This window comes from Caloenas nicobarica, chromosome 8 (genome assembly GCF_036013445.1).
Source record: "Caloenas nicobarica isolate bCalNic1 chromosome 8, bCalNic1.hap1, whole genome shotgun sequence".
NCBI classification, from domain to species: Eukaryota; Metazoa; Chordata; class Aves; order Columbiformes; family Columbidae; genus Caloenas; species Caloenas nicobarica.
In genome coordinates, this window is record NC_088252.1 from 1,784,375 (window position 1) to 1,800,191 (window position 15,817).

Consider the following 15,817-nt stretch of genomic DNA (forward strand, 5'->3'; position numbering starts at 1 on the left):
CAGGGCACCCTCCTCATTCAGCAGCAGACCTACATTTTCCGTAATCTTCCTTTTGCTGCTGATGTACTTGAAGAAACCCTGCGTGTTGTCCTCGACATCCCTGGCCAGATTTGCTTCCAGTGGAGCTTGGCCTTCCTTACCGCATCACTGCACACTCTAACAGCCTCTTTGTATTCCTCCCAGGTGGTCTGTCCCTTTTTGCACATTACACAAACATCCTTCTTCCACCTGAGTTTTGACTGGAGTTCCTGTCAAAGCTCACAGAAGTTGTTCTTCCCTCCACAGAGGGACAGTGAATGAGTAGGTCAGAGGTCCATGTTTGCATTGTACATATGAGACGTGAGCATGCACATCATGTACGTGAGGTGAGATGAACACGAGTGAGCACAAACTGTATTGACTATTCCTGGGGGTTCCATGAAGGCCTGTGAGACAGTCAATGTCTCAAGGTCACTTCATGTTCCAAGTAACATCCCATTGTTAACTGCCTGAATACAGCACTGGGATGTACATCCTTCAACAGAGGTCCTTATGTCCATTCTTCATGCCATGGGGCATCTCAGACGAGTGCAGAGCAATGGGACACAACACAGGGTGGAGGTGCCTCCCATCCTTTGGGAGTGGCAACAGGAGGTCAGAGAGACACTGTGCCTCCTGCCTCTGTGTGTAAAAGGGGCAGACTCTGTCTCTGAACATCCCTGGGTGCATAAGGAGTCCATGAGGCCAGCTCAGATGTGGACACCTGACAGACCCTGATATTTCTGTGTGTGACTTCAGGAACAAACCCTACTGACTCAGTGAGATTCATCTCAGTTGCCTTGGACAGGCTCATTGCAAGTGCTCCTGTCTGCTACATCACCCTTGTCCATGATTCTGGATTGTGCTCTCAAAAGTGCCAGAGAAACCAGAGAGCTTCCGGGGTCCTTAGAAAACGCAGACCTCAAACCCATCTTCAAGAATAGCAGGAATAGGACCTGGGAGAATTACAGGCTGGCCACCCTACCTCCCTCCCTGGGAAGGGGATGGGACATGTCCTCCTGCAGCCATTTCCAGGAACGTGAAGGACAAGGAAGGGATTGCTGAACTCAAATGGGCAGGGGAAAGAAAGGCTTGTTGTGTACAGGGAGTTTGCAAGGCCTCGGGCATGGTCTCCTTGTAGCCAGAGTGGTGCTGACTGGGCTGAAGAAGTGGATGCTGAGTGGGAAGTTGGCTGGATAATCAGGCCCAAATATCATCAGTCATACAAAGTTCTCTATGCAGCCAGTTACTAGTGTCATATCTCGGTGACCAGCACTTGGGCCAACACTTTTGAACGTCTTTATTCTCCCCCTGCATGATGTGACACTGCACTTTATGCTCTTCTGTAGATGATGCAAAGCTGGGCAGATGCCTTGAACACTCTCACCTGTATCACCGTGCCTTAAGCAGGAGAGTGATGATGTTCAGGGCTCTCTTCAAACCTGAGTTATTCTGTGATTCAAGGAATCTTTGGTTTCCACGTTTTTGAAGGCAGAATAGGTGGAGGAAGAAGGAAAAAAAAAAAGGGGCACAACAGTAGATATAAATGGTTCTTATGAAGAGTGTTTTTCCACTCAAATTGTTAGTAGGAAATACATTTGATCAATTTGATAATACAAGCATGCTTTTATCTGGTCAGGTCCTGGGCCATAGGAAGGTGATGGATGGGTATGGGGTGTTATGACATCAGCTGGGTCTCAGTAACTCATAATCCAGTAAGAAGCCTGTGGCTGGTAAGGGGACTGAGAGGTCAGTTCTGTCTCTGGAGGTGACAGCCCAGCAGCAGGAATAGAGCTGGGAAGGTACCTCTGCCAAAGTACCTACAGGCCCTATCCAGGAAGAGGCCTCTGAGATGGGTTGTCATGTCCATTCCACCTGAGTACATGATGGGACAGCAGCAGACACATGGTCGTGTCTATCAGAAAAGCTAAAAGACCAGGAGCAGTCATGGGATTTAGGAGATCATGGTGAGGTTACTTGTCTCTGCTCAGGTGAAAGACCAGAAGAAGCCTAATGGGCTGGGTTCCCTGCTTGAAGGGCAGTTTCTGAGATGGTCGAGCTCTCCTCGGTAGTCAGAAAAAGCAGAAGAGATAAGAAAAACTCACACAGTACAGATTGGAAGGTGGAGACAGGGTGTCAGGAGGAAGAAATGTCACTCAAAAGGCAGTGCTGTGGTGCAAGAGGTCACCCAAAGGGAGTCTGGATCAGCCCATGGCTTTGTGTTCCAAAGAACAGCCAGTGAGGGTGCAGACACATCAGTGAAGGGACAGAAATGCTGGGGTGAGAGCAGGTGGGGGAGCAAGATGTGCGTCTACAGCCTGCAGGGAAAGAGGTGCAGGTGTAGGACCATGTAGAACAGTCTGTGATGGAGATGGCAAAGGGCGCTGGCAAGGCTGGAAGGGACCAACAGAACTCAGGTCTCTGAGCCCTTGGCCATGGCAGTTGTCTCTGCCACTGAGGCCTAGGAGAAGACATGTTGTCCGCATGACACTGGGGCCTCGCTGCCTCCTTGCAGCTCCATGGGGAAGCTGGAAGTTGTTGTACCAGTGTTGTCCTTCCCTCGGCCTTGCACACCCACATCCCATGGTCCCCGGAAGAGCCCTGAGCTGTGTGTGAGGGACAGGATCCCCCTTCCCATGGCCTGGAGGTCATGGCTTCTCCTTTCTGCTTCAGAAAGCACACCAAGGGGTTTCTGAGCATCAGAGTCACCTGCACAGGGCCTTGGCCTCCCTGTCATCACAGCCTCCAATTATCTGCTCTAACAAGTCCCTGGGGAGGCTTTGTCAGTAACAGCCCTCAGTGGGGCCCATTAATGCTTCAAGGAACTTTGGGGTTTGCTTTTGCCTTTGGGTCCTTGAGACCTTTGTTGAGTCTCAATACCTGAGGTTCATGGACTCGGCCTCAAATACAACATAGGCTCATTATGATGCCCAAAGACCTCACAAGCCATGTCTCTTCCATCATTTTCTTCAAGTACTAAGGACTTGTAGATCTAATTAGAGAGGCTTCAGGAGGGCAGGTAAAGAGTACATTTTCAAAGAGCACTTGGAAGAAGTGCAAGAAGAATTCTCCCATGGATACTGGTGCAGAGTGTCTCCTAAGGAGGTTGGACAGGTGGGAAAAGCAGTCCCTTGAGGCCAGACATGGGATGGACAACCTTGCTCCTCACCTCTCCAACCTCCCTTTTTCACTCATTGGCCCCTGGGAGTTACATCACTTTTCTTTACACCAGGCTTCTCCACTGAAGTTTGCATCCGATTGTTACAGCTTCTCTGCAGGAATTCCTACCTGCTTTCCTTTGAGATCTGGAGCTAAACAGGCACTGAGGGGCTCTTTTAATTGGAGGAAAGAAAAGAATAACAGAAGAAGGAGAACACAACAGAACTTAATGAATGATAAAGTACACTTCTCAGCTGTATGGTTAGTTTAAGCACCTTCCAGTGAGGTCCATCACCACGAATGAAGAGTTGCCTACAGGGAGTATGAGCGCGACAGCTGAAAGACAATTCAGCTTTACTTGCCTGAAGCTCAAAGCAAGGTGAGGGGTGAGAGGGCTCTGAGTGAGCAAAGATTAAGAGGAGGAAGAACCTGTGAAGAACAACGGAAAGTGCAAATATCCAGACAGGCTTTGCAAGAGATGACTTCAGACGTGGGGAATTGAATCAGGAGAGGTAGAAACACGTGGAAGTTCAGGGAGAGTTCGAGTTCACAGATCATACACAGCATGATCGACAGAGTTCTGGCAATGCAAGCACAGGTTAAGGTCAGTATTTCTTCTCCCACAATTCATACGCATTCTGAAAATTCATATTTTGGCAGGATAGACATTCCATGAATATTTTATTGAAAATGTTGATCCATTTCAGCTGACGGTAAAGTACTGAGAGCAGTTCTCTGGTTTTCAGGCATAGCTCCATGGTCTACCCTAAGCACCCAAGGCAAACCACGAGAGGCCCCATTGTACCTGAGGTTTTTTCTGGGAATGGCAAGAGCCGTGTTGCATCCATCATTTACATCTAGTCTTCAAGACTTTTTGCTCAATTAGACAAGTTTCAAGAGTGTGGTTAAAGAGAAAGGTACGTAGAGAGCACTTTGAAGAACTTATAGAAGAATGCTCCGATTTATATTGATCGAGAGTGTCTCCTAAGAGGTGTGGACCAGTAGGAAAAGCAGCCTCCTTGGAGGTCCATCGCTGTATGGACAACCTTGCTCCTCACCTCCCCAACCCCACCATGTCTCTCTGTTTGTATGGCTGGCTGTATTAGTGGAAAATATACATCCATATGACACACATAGGGTTTAGATCCCTCCCAAAGCAGGTCTTAGGTTCACAGTCTATCCGGAAGTTGACCTTGGATCCCTTCATCTCCCTGGTCAGCCCAGAAACAGACACATGTTGTCCCAAAATCAGGGTTCTTTACCCAGTGTGCATAGAAATGACCCGAATTAGCACACAGAGATGAGATATTTATTCATAAAGTTGCACAAGTCTGGATGCTGGAATAAAGCCAACACGCCAGCAAGAAAAGTAAAAGGCATTATATACAAAATCTTATCACTACGTTCACATCCTAAAGAGCCAAGGGGTTACACATTTGTGTATTGATTACATAATCCTTTTAGCATATAATGAGCAACATTCCGCTAAAGGACATTTTATTTAACAGTTTTGAGATATGCGTTACAGCAACACTCAACTAATTGTGTGGGCTTCAAAATGCCTAAAGCTGCAAGGTCAGTTGTGTCTATAGTTCATGATTAGGTGTTTTGCAGGTCACTCTTATCTTTGTTGTATGAGCAGACTGACCTAAACTGAAAGGATTTACATCTCTTTAGGTTAGCAATTGCAGGCAGGATTCATTCCTTTAAGTGATGACAACAGTAAGAGAACTGAGGTTGGAAGGAACCTTAGGAATTCTGCAGTTCAACCTGTCACAAAATGGGTCAGACCAAGTTGTTCAAGGCTTGATTCAGTCAGAGTATGCAAACCCTCAAGGTCGTAGATGACACAGCCCCTATGGGGCTGAGCTCCTGGGGAAAAATGTTTTCCTTATTTCCTAGCTGAACCTCTCCTCTTTCACCATCCAGCCCTTGTCTTTTGTCCTTCTACCATGCACCATGGTGAAGAGTGTGCTTTGGTTGCCAAGAGGGCCAACTGTGTCCTGGTGTATATCAAGCACAGCACTGCTGGCTGGGTGAGGGAGTAGGCCCCCATAACCCGGGGCTGGAAAACCATGGCTGCAACAATGATAAACTCCCAAAATGCCAAAAATCTAGCAGTAGAGGCAAAAAGCCAGCTTGGCTGAGCAGGGATCTTCTTCTTGAACTATGGTGAAAAAAGTATAATATATGGTCAGTGGAAGCAAGGTCAGGCATCATGTGAGGACTACAGAGATGCTGCTCACCACTGTAGGGAGGAAATTTGTGTGGCCAAAGCTCAATTAGAATCAAAGCTGGCCAGTACTGTGAGGGACAATAAAAAAGGCTTTTAAAATATATATAGTAATGGCAAAAGGAAAACCAGAAATAACATTGGTCCATTACTTCATGACCATGGTCACCTTATAAACAGGGACACAGACAAAGCCAAGACGTTTAATGCTTTCTTCACCTTGGTCTTCAACACCAAAGATGGACTTGGGGGCCCCAATAGCCCTGGGCTAGAGAACCATAGCTGTGTGAACAATAAACTCCCAATCAATCCAGAACTTGCACAGGATTTGCTACTCCGGCCAGACCCCTACAAGTCGATGGGGCCTAATGGGATTCATCCAAGGGTGCTTAAAGAGCTGTCTGACATCGTAGTGAGACCTCTCTCCGTGATTTTTCAACGCTCCTGGGAATCTGGAGAGGTCCTGGAAGACTGGAAGCTGTCAAACGTTGTCCCAGTCTACAAGCAGGGCAACAGGGATGACCCCGGCAACTCCAGGCCTGTCAGCCTCACTTCTGTTCCTGGCAAAACCATGGAGAAGATGATTCTGGGAGTTACTGAAAAACATCTGAATGACAATGCAGTCATTGGTGCCAGCCAGCGTGGGTTCATGAGGGGAAAGTCTTGCTTAACCAACTTAATTTCTTTCTACGACAAGGTTATCCACCTAGCTGACCAAGGGAAGCCTGTCAATGTGATCTTTCTGGATTTCAACAAAGCCTTTGACACTGTCTCTCACAGTCTCCTCCTGGACAAGACGTCCAGCACACAGCTGGATAAACACACAGTGCAGTGGGTGAGCAATTGGCTGATGGGCCCGGCTCAAAGGCTTCTAGTAAATGGGGTTATGTTGGACTGGTGACCAGTCACCAGCGGGTTCGCAGGGACCCATCTTAGGGCCAGTGCTCTTCAATGTCTTTATAAATGACTTAGGCATAGGACTTGCGGGATGGCTTAGTAAGTTCACTGATGACACAAAATTGGGAGGAGCTGTTGACACTGGAAGGCAAAGAGGCCCTGCAGAGGGATCTGGACAAATTGGAGAACTGGGCAATCACCAACCGCATGAGGTTCAACAAGGGCACGTGCCAGATTTTGCATGTGGGACACAGCAGCCCTGGCTGTACAGACAGACTAGGGGACGAGATGCTGGAGAGCAGCTCTGGGGAGAGGGATCTGGGGGTTCTGGTTGACGGCAAGTTGAACATGAGCCACCAGTGTCCCTGGAGCCAAGAGGGCCCCGTGTCCTGGTGCATCCAGCACAGCACGGCCAGCCGGGCAGGGAGGGGATTGTCCCGCTCTGCTCTGTGCTGAGGTGGCCTCACCTGGAGCATTCACTGTGTGCAGGGCTGGGGACACAAGATAAAAAAGATATTAAGCTATTGGAGAGTGTCCAGAAGAGGGCTACAAAGTTGGTGAAGGGTTTGGAGAGGAGCCGTAGGAGGAGCAGCTAAAGTCCCTGACCCTGGGTTTGTTCAGCCTGGAGAAGAGGAGACTGAGAGGAGACCTCATTGCAGTCTACAGCTTCCTCACAATGGGAGGAGGAAGGGTAGGCGTCAAAATTTTCTCTTGAGTGACCAGTGACAGAACTCCAGGGAATGGCAGGAAGATGTGCCAGGGGAGGGTCAGTCGGACATGAGGAAAAGGTTCTTCACCCAGAGGTTGCTGGACACTGGAACAGGCTCCCCAGGGAGGTGTCACAGCCCCAACCTGACAGTGTTCAAGAAGAGACTGGACGACGTCCTCAGAAACATGGTATGAACTGTGGGCTGTCATATGCAGGGGCAGGAGTTGGACTTGATGATCCTTGTGGGTCCCTTCCAACTCAGGACATTCTACAATTCTATGATTATAGGATTCTAAGTCTTGGTCACTTTCTGGGACGGAACTGGTACACACTCCCTGGGAAACAGCTCCCAGTGTTTGACCATCCTCATGCTGAGAAAGTTTTTCCTCTCTTGTTTCATCTCATTGTCTCTTGTCCTTGTGTATTGTACCAGGGACATGAGCCTGACTCTTGTCTTCCTGGGAACAGTGCCATGCTGCTGCATGTTCCTCCTGAGATCTTCTCTTCCCCAGTCTGGACAGGACCAGCTCCCTCAGGCTTTCTTCACAGGCAAAGTGTTACAGCCTCTGACCATCTTGAGGGCCCTTTGCTCAACCAGCTCCAGCTTCCCAATATCTTTGCTGTATTGGGATCTGAAATCTGGACACAGTAACCTGCAGAATCCCCTCCCTCAGCCTCCTGGTGGCACAGCCCAGGGTGCTCCCGGCCTCCCTTGCACCAGGGCACGTGCTGCCTCCTGTCCAGCTCCCTGCCCACCCAGACCTTTCCCACAGGGCTGCTCCCAGCCAGGGAGCCCCCAGCTTGTGCTAGTACCAGGCTGAGTCTCTGAGCACAGAGGCCTGAAAACATTGGTACTAAACACTCAGGCAGAAAAAGCATAGAGTCCCTCAGCCCCACTTTCGTCTACCGTTATTAAACCACCATCCTCATTTCCCTTGTTCAGCCTCAGTTGCTAACACAGTGATCATAGCGCTTCTTTTTCCTCTTGCCTTTCCTTGTAGCCACTCATGCCCTTTCCTTCAAAAAGGCCTTCAAAACAGAGGAAATATATGTAGAATCCTTCTTTGTAGCCTGTTCTTTCTGTCAGCTCCTGGTAACTGCTTTGTGGCCCTGTCAGAGTGTCACAGAGGCACCCCAAAAGGCAATTTAGGCAGGAAACAAGTTCCAAATAGACTTTATTCTAACCAGAGCTGTTTAGCAGAAACCAACTACAAACGGGGTTCATCCAAACTTATTCAGAACTCAAATGACATTATACAATGCAGGTTCAGATACTGGTTCGGAATTCAATTACTACACAACCGACTCAAAGTCAAGGGGGTCAGATCCCAAAACTCTAGAGTGATGATTCAAAATGCGCATCTTCCCACTCTGTGTGAAAATGAGGAATCTCAAGGGTACTCAGATTGCTTACCAGGTTGGCAAGGTGTCTCAGTCCCCAGGGAACGTTCCTTTGATGGCCAGGCTAAGGGGGAGAATTTTCACCCACTGCTCCAAAGAAGACCAACTCAAAGTGGGTTTCTGGCGGGCTCCATTTATACTCTAGTTGGATCGGATCTATGGTCATTTTTGGTAGTGGTCTAGAAACTTATCTCAACCGAGGCATCTCATTGGTCAGAGGCCCTGTCTGTTGACCAAGGAGCATGTGCATGACCATAGTGGTCCATCAGCCTAGGCGTTTCTGTTGTTTTCATGGGGCGGGAGGAGGGAAGTGAATCTGCCACACACACCATGGGAGGAGCTGGCTTTGGAGGGACCAGGGCAGTCCCTGCCAGCTGCTGGGAAGACTGTAAGGTCTGGGGGTTGACTGGGAGATCTGCTTCTCTGTGTATATTTGTGTGTGTGTGGTCATGTGTGGTTGAAAGAGACTGCAGGACATGGGTGTCTCTAGGGCAAAGGAACCTGGGAAGAGCAAGGATCAAGGATGAGCTCCTGGATGGGCTGCATGTCTGAGGCCAGTTACTGGGGATCCACAGTGTGTGCACGTGTGTACACACCACAGACATGCCACACCTGGAGTCACGTGTCCAGTTCTGGGCTCCCCAGTACAGGAGAGATTTGAAGCAACTGGAGAGCGTCCAGCAAAGGGCCACAAAGAGCATTTTGCATGTGAGGAGAGGTTGAGAGCCCTGGGGCTGGTCAGCCTGGGGAAGAGAAGGAACTTTGCAGCTCTTCCAGTCTGGGTTAATCCAGAGGCCACAGCCCTTCAGAGTTGTACTTGCTCTGGTGTGGGCAACTCCTCACAGTCCCTACAGACATGAGAGTGTTCTGACATGGCCTTATCCAAAGGCCACTGTCCCATCATTTAATGTACATACAGTGTGAAATGATGCACCGCTCACTGTGCATTTGACTCCAAATCACACTGGAGTTTTAGCAAGTTCCCTCATTGCTCCCAAACCTACTCTCTGGACTTCTTTGGCCCTTTTGCCCAGTGGCACAGAGGCTCAGGGCAGTATAGGAGTAGCCTGAGAGTGCTTGAAGGGTGGTTTCAGAGAAGGTGGAGCTTTTCTCAAAATTGGGAAACAACATGGGAAAGACAAAATGCCACAAAGTACAGCTGGGGAGGTTGCAGTTGGGCATGAGGAGAAAAAAATGTCGTTGCAAGTGCAGTTCTGTGGTACTTTGCTGCCTCTTCAATGCAACCCATGAGCATGGGAGATATTGTACCATAGTCCTGCCCTTGGCCTTGCACAGCCCCATATCCCACCGCCACAGGAAGAGCCCTGAGCAACGTGTGAGCGACAGGATCTGCCTTCCCAGGGGCTGGGGGTCAGGGCTTGGCCCTTTGGCTTAAGTAACACATTCAGGTTACTCAGCATCAGAGCCACCTTCATATGGCCTGTGCACACCTGTCTCTGCTGCCTCCAGTTTTCTCCCCTAACAAGCCCACGAGCTCTGTCAGTGATGTCCCTCAGTGGAACCCATTAACACTACAAGAAACTTCTGAGTTTGACTTCTTGAGAGGTTTCTTCAACTTCCCCTCAGGGTCTGAGGTTCATGGACTCAGCACCAAACCCACCAGAGGGGTCATTAAAGTGCCTTGGGCTGCTCCTGTGCTGCTGAGCTGGGCTGGGCTCCTGGGACAGAGGGAGCTCATGGCAAGCGGCAGCGCTGCAGAGAGACAGCTCTGCCCAGGAGCAGCTCCTCTGCAAAGCGCAGCAGGGCTGAGGGCTCTGCCTGGGGATCTCAAGGAGATGAGCAAGGCAGAAAGAGATTAAAGGTGGTCAGGATTGGGAGGATGACTGAGAGCTCACTGGAGGAGAAATCTTTGCAGCCCTTGCCATGGTAAGTCTCTGGGTGCAGGGCGATGCAGCTGTAGCTCCTGGAGGCATCTCCTCAAGTTAGCACAGGCACAGCTTGAGGGATCTGTAAGGAGGGGGCTCTTGTCAGGCAATTTTGAACAGCTGTGATGCCGGGTGAGCACCCAGGGGTGCCCAGGGCTGTCCTGCAGAGCAGGGTCCCTGCACCCCAGGGCTGTGCCAGGGCAGGGACTCTGCCGTCTGCCAGGGTCAGCGCTCAGCCTGCCCGGGGAGATCCCCCGGATGCTGTGGGGAGAGGCTGTGGGGGGAAGGAGTGACCCCTATCAGGGCAGGAAAGGTGCTTCTGCTGTTGAGGGGGTGCTGTGTGGGTCAGGGCTGCTCACAGCTCCAGATCACCCCCAGGATTTTAACAAGTGGATGCCTCAAGCAGATCAATGCGAGGCTTACCAGACAGATAGGGAGCTTTCCTGAGCCTGTCTTTTTAATTTCCTATCCCGAGGGCTGGGGAGTGCAGGAAAGGATAAAATGAAAATGAGCTCTCATGCTTAAACAAGTCACTGAGACTCCTGAACTGCAACTCCAATTAATCACTACATCCTCCAGAACACTCATTAACATCCCTTCAGCTGCTGCTCTGCCTGTGCACAGCACCAGCATCACATCTGCTGAACCCGTCAGCCTTATTCTGACCTGTCCTTTTCCCCAGTCTGCAAACAGGAAGATGCCCCCGGGCAGTGCCCTGTGAACAGGCAGGATGTGTAGGGCCAGGGTGAGGGCACAGAGGGTGGTCTGGGATCTGTGACAACTGACAGGGAAGAGATATGGACAGGGACACACCTCCCAGGGGGAGAATCTCCAGGCAGCAGGGAAATGATCTAGAAATGAGAGGAAATCAAAACCAGAAATGCAGTGAGAGGGAGAACACAGCGAACTCCATATGATCCCCTGCAGTGCTGATCCCTCCTGTGAGCAGCACTCTCACCTCCTCTCCCACCCAGCAAAGCCTCTTCCCTCAGGGCCGGGGGCTCCAAGGCATGGACCAGCTCCTGTGCAGCCAGAGCTCCAGTTCCCTCTGCAGAGCACAGGGGCTGAGAGCAGCTGCCCGGCAATGTTGGTGTGTGGGAGGTGGCTGCACAGCTGGGGAAGGGTGACGCTGTCTGAGTGCCCGGCTGCCTCTGCCCTGGCCTCTCTCACACCCACCCTCACCGCATTTTCCTTCTTGCTCCACTGCTCTGTGTCACTGCTGTTGTGATGTTGTTCTTGCTGTCAGGCTCTCTGGGGATGGGAGTTGGAGCTGCAGAGTCACAGCCTGATCTTGTGGGTCCTTTCCTGCAGATGTGTCCATGGGAACAGGTGTCCCAGCTTTCCTCTGACCTGTGGGGCTGTGGGCAATGCAGTCTGTGGGGCTGGGGAATGAGCTGAGTCTCCCTGAATCAGATGCCACCATTAGGACCCTTGGCTGTCTGCTTGAGGTTTTCTTCCAATCCTGTCCTACAGCATCTTTGTATTATCTGAAATCCCTATGGAGAAACATAGAGATGCTATGACAGATAAAATGCTGCTGAGTTTGTGAAATGATCCTTGTGTATCCTGGGCTAGAAGTGGAGAGCTGCAACCTTAGGAGAGGGTGAGACATGTCGTGGTCTCAGGTGGATCCCTCTGCTCTCAGCAGGGCCTGGTGGCTTTTCAGGGTAACATGGGAGTGTGATCACCCTCCATGTCAGAAAGGTGGCAGCCCAGGGCAGCTGGAGCAAGACAGAGGGACAGACCAGCTGCCCTCACTCTGCACTGACCCACAGGCCTCCTCTGGTGTCGTAGGACTCGCTCTGTTCTCTCTCAGTGCAGCAGAAATGCTGAGGGTTTCTGACACCCAACAACACTCCCCAGGGTAGGAGTGGAGAATGAGCTGTAGAAAAACCAAACCTCTCAAACTCAGTTTCTCAGGTCTGGGGGTACAGATGCTGACAGTCTCTTCTGCACCAGGAGCGGTTCCATCTGACAAAGCTGAACCCCAGGACTGGCCCCTGCCCCACCCAATCACACAGGCTCAGGCTGATTCCTCAAGAGCCCCTGGGCAGAGACCCTGCTCTTCATTACACACTCATCAAGCAGCGATGAGGGCTCCAACCAGGATACTCTCCTGGAAAAAGAAACGAGTGTCTTTGTGGGAGGGTCTGTGGGAAAGGGCTTTGGTTTTTCCCAGAGAAGTCTCATTAGATGAGACTGTCTTTTCCTCCTTGCACAGGTCCTCATGTCCATTGGCAGCAAATGTCCAACAGCAGCTCCATCACCCAGTTCCTCCTCCTGCCATTCGCAGACACAGAGGAGCTGCAGCTCTTGCACTTCTGGCTCTTCCTGGGCATCTACCTGGCTGCCCTCCTGGGCAATGGCCTCATCATCACCACCATAGCCTGTGACCAGCACCTCCACACCCCCATGTACTTCTTCCTGCTCAACCTCGCCCTCCTGGACCTGGGCTCCATCTCCATCACTGTCCCCAAATCCATGGCCAACTCTCTGTGGGATAGCAGGGTCATTTCCTTTGCAGGATGTGCTGCTCAGGTCTTCTTTGTAGGTTTCTTAATTGGTGCAGAGTATTCTCTTCTCATCATCATGTCCTACGACCGCTATGTTGCCATCTGCAAACCCCTGCACTATGGGACCCTCCTGGGCAGCAGAGCTTGTGTCCACATGGTAGCAGCTGCCTGGGTCAGTGGGTTTCTTTATGCTCTGCTGCACACGGCCAATACATTTTCATTGCCACTCTGCAAGGGCAATGCCCTGGACCAGTTCTTCTGTGAAATCTCCCAGATCCTCAAGCTCTCCTGCTCAAACTCCTACCTCAGTGAGACTGGGCTTCTTGTGGTTAGTCTCTTAGTAGTATTTGGGTGTTTTATTTTCGTTCTTTTCTCCTATGTGCAGATCTTGAGGGCCGTGCTGAGGATCCCCTCTGAGCAGGGACGGCATAAAGCCTTTTCCACGTGTCTCCCTCACCTGGCCGTGGTCTCCCTGTTCGTCAGCACTGTCATTTTTGCCTACCTGAAGCCCCACTCTGTCTCCTCCCCTTTGCTCAATGTGGTGGTGTCTGTTCTGTACTCAGTGGTGCCTCCAGCAGTGAATCCCCTCATCTACAGCATGAGGAACCAGGAGCTCAAAGATGCACTGAGGAGGTTGATTCAATCACTTTTTTCTCAGCATGCATAAGCTGTTTGTATCTTTTCAGAAATTATTTCCAATTCATTTTTGAACTTCCTGTGTTGTTTAAATTTTATCTGTGATACATCTTTTTGTCCAGGATTGTCTACATCCACTCCAGTTTCCCAGAAGCATGAACCCACCCTTGTCTGAGCCATGTCCTCTGTTGTTGTTGGTTTTGTTGTTTTTTTTTTTTCTGGGATGATGTTACAGATGGCCTCCTGTGTCACATATGTGCAATAAAATGGACTTATTCGGCGCTGGTGTCTGCAGGTTGGGCTCTTCTTCAAAAGAGAAGTTGTAGGAGCAGGCTTAAGAAATAGCCCCTCTGAGCCGTCTGCTGTGCTGGGTTTCGGCCTGGGCACAGGGCAGGAGGACATGGGGGGATGTGTTTGGGAATGGGCCTGGAATGAACCTTCATGTGTGGGTGCCCAGTGCCAATGGAAATGGTGCACGACCGGCAGGGGTATAACTGGGTCTGTTTCTCTGTGGCTTTTGGGCACAACTGCCTGGCAGAGCAGCACCAGCACCTCAGGGCCATCCCCAGGATGGCATCCCTGGAGAAGAGCAGACCTGTTTCTGCATGCATGAGTTCGAGCAGGCTGTTCTGTCACTGGTGCAGCAGGAGAGTCCTGGGGAGCCTCCAGGTCACGAGTCTCGTGCTCAGGTGAGTGACTGGCACAGCGGGGCTGCCACAATTGGGCAATAAGGATCTCTCTGAAACAAGAGCAGCAGACACAGGGAGACACTGGCCTCCATCTCCTCATGCCATGGCTGAGCCCAGCCCTGGGGCTGATGGGGAGAATGACCCTCTTCTCTGCCCCCAGCAGCTGCTGTGCCCTTCAGAGGGGCTGGGGCTGTGGGGTGAGTGTCCAGAGCTCTGCAGCCCCCTGCGCTGGGCACAGCCGTGGGGCCAGCCCAGACTGGGCTGCTCTGCTGGGCTGGGCTGGAGAGAAATGGGCTGTGGGGAGAGCTGGGGAGGGGCTGGGCTGAGCTGGAAAGTGCCCGGGAGAGGAAACAAAACAGTGTATAGCTTGGGGCCAGGGGCTGGCACTGTATGCAGTGGAGGGGTTGGAATGCATGGAGCTGGCAGTTGGCGATGGCAAAGTTGAGAGCCTCTGGCTGGGTAAGGACTAAGGGTCAGACAAATAAAGCAGATGTCGTAAGGGAAGTCGACTATAGGCCATCCAGCCACAATGACGACACTGATGAGTTGTTCTTCAAGGAACTAAGTGAAGCCTCCAAGTCATCTGCCCTTGTCCTTATGGGGGACTTCAACTTGCCAGACGTCAACTAGGAATATCACACAGCTGGCACCAACAGGTCCAGAAGATTCCTAAAGCATCTGGACGATAACTTCTTGGTGCAGGTACTAAGGGAGCCGACCAGGAAAGGTGCCTTCCTAGATTTGATTCTCACTGACAGAGAGGGTCTCGTGGGAGAAGTGGCAACTGGTGGCTCCCTTGGCCACAGCGACCATGAAGCAGTCAGGTTTAAAATCTTCGCTAATGTGTTCATTGTGCTGTCCAATGTGCAGATCTTGAGGGCCGTGCTGAGGATCCCCTCTGAGCAGGGACGGCACAAAGCCGTTTCCACGTGCCTCCCTCACCTGGCCGTGGTCTCCCTCTATGTCAGCACTGCCATGTTTTCACACCTGTAGCCCCCCTCCATCTCATCCCCTTCTCTGAACCTGGTGGTGTACTCAGTACTCAGTATTCTGTACTCAGTGGTGCCTCCAGCAGTGAACCCCCTCATCTACCGCATGAGGAACCAGGAGCTCAAGGACTCCATTAGGAAAGTGATTTCGTGGGTGTCTGTCAATACTGAGAAACTTCCCATCACTCTCCAGAAATAATACCTGATATATCCCACTGCAGGCCTGTACCCCATTTATTATTTTACCCTTTTAATTTTTTTAGCATTACCTGTATTGTTATGTCTAGATATTATTTTTCTGTATAATTACTTGTATTCAGCTTAGTCTCAGGAGAAATGAACCCAGTATGATTTGAAAACACCTGAAATGTCTGTAAGTACTTTTCTAACAGTGTTAGTGCTGACTCTCTCATAGCATTTCTGTAATAAAATGATATCTCCAGAGTGCAGTTCCTCAAGATTTGGTTGTTCTTCCAAAGCTGCTTTCAACAACAGGCCCAGGAATTTCCCTCAAAAGGGCCTGAGGAAAAAGCTCCTTGTCACGTTGGTAGCTGATTCACCACAAAGGTGTGATTTAAGACACAACCCTTGTTGTCTGTTGACAGTGGAGATGGGGAGTGGTCCTGACATACAGTCAGACTGGGCTGTCCCAGTGCATGATGGGGCAGAGGACAATCCTCCAGGAGA

At 50.7% G+C, this 15,817-nt stretch overlaps 1 protein-coding gene across 1 annotated transcript; it reads left to right on the forward strand.

The window, feature by feature from the left end:
* The first annotated feature begins 345 nt into the window (after nucleotides 1-345).
* LOC135991488 (olfactory receptor 14C36-like) lies at nucleotides 346-15,329 on the forward strand. Its single transcript, XM_065640172.1, has 4 exons — nucleotides 346-365; nucleotides 5,591-6,245; nucleotides 12,545-13,449; nucleotides 15,269-15,329. Exons 1-4 carry the CDS (start codon nucleotides 346-348, stop codon nucleotides 15,327-15,329), a joined length of 1,641 nt encoding a protein of 546 aa, XP_065496244.1.
* The last annotated feature ends 488 nt before the right edge of the window (nucleotides 15,330-15,817 follow it).

What these genes read in the sequence shown, in the direction of transcription:
- LOC135991488 (XM_065640172.1), top strand. Translation starts at nt 346, where the DNA reads ATGCACATCATGTACGTGAG. An exon ending in ATGCACATCATGTACGTGAG is followed by an intron (nt 366 to 5,590) that starts GTGAGATGAACA and finishes CCTTATAAACAG; the next exon opens with GGACACAGACAAAGCCAAGA. An exon ending in CTCAAAGATGCACTGAGGAG is followed by an intron (nt 13,450 to 15,268) that starts GTTGATTCAATC and finishes GGACTCCATTAG; the next exon opens with GAAAGTGATTTCGTGGGTGT.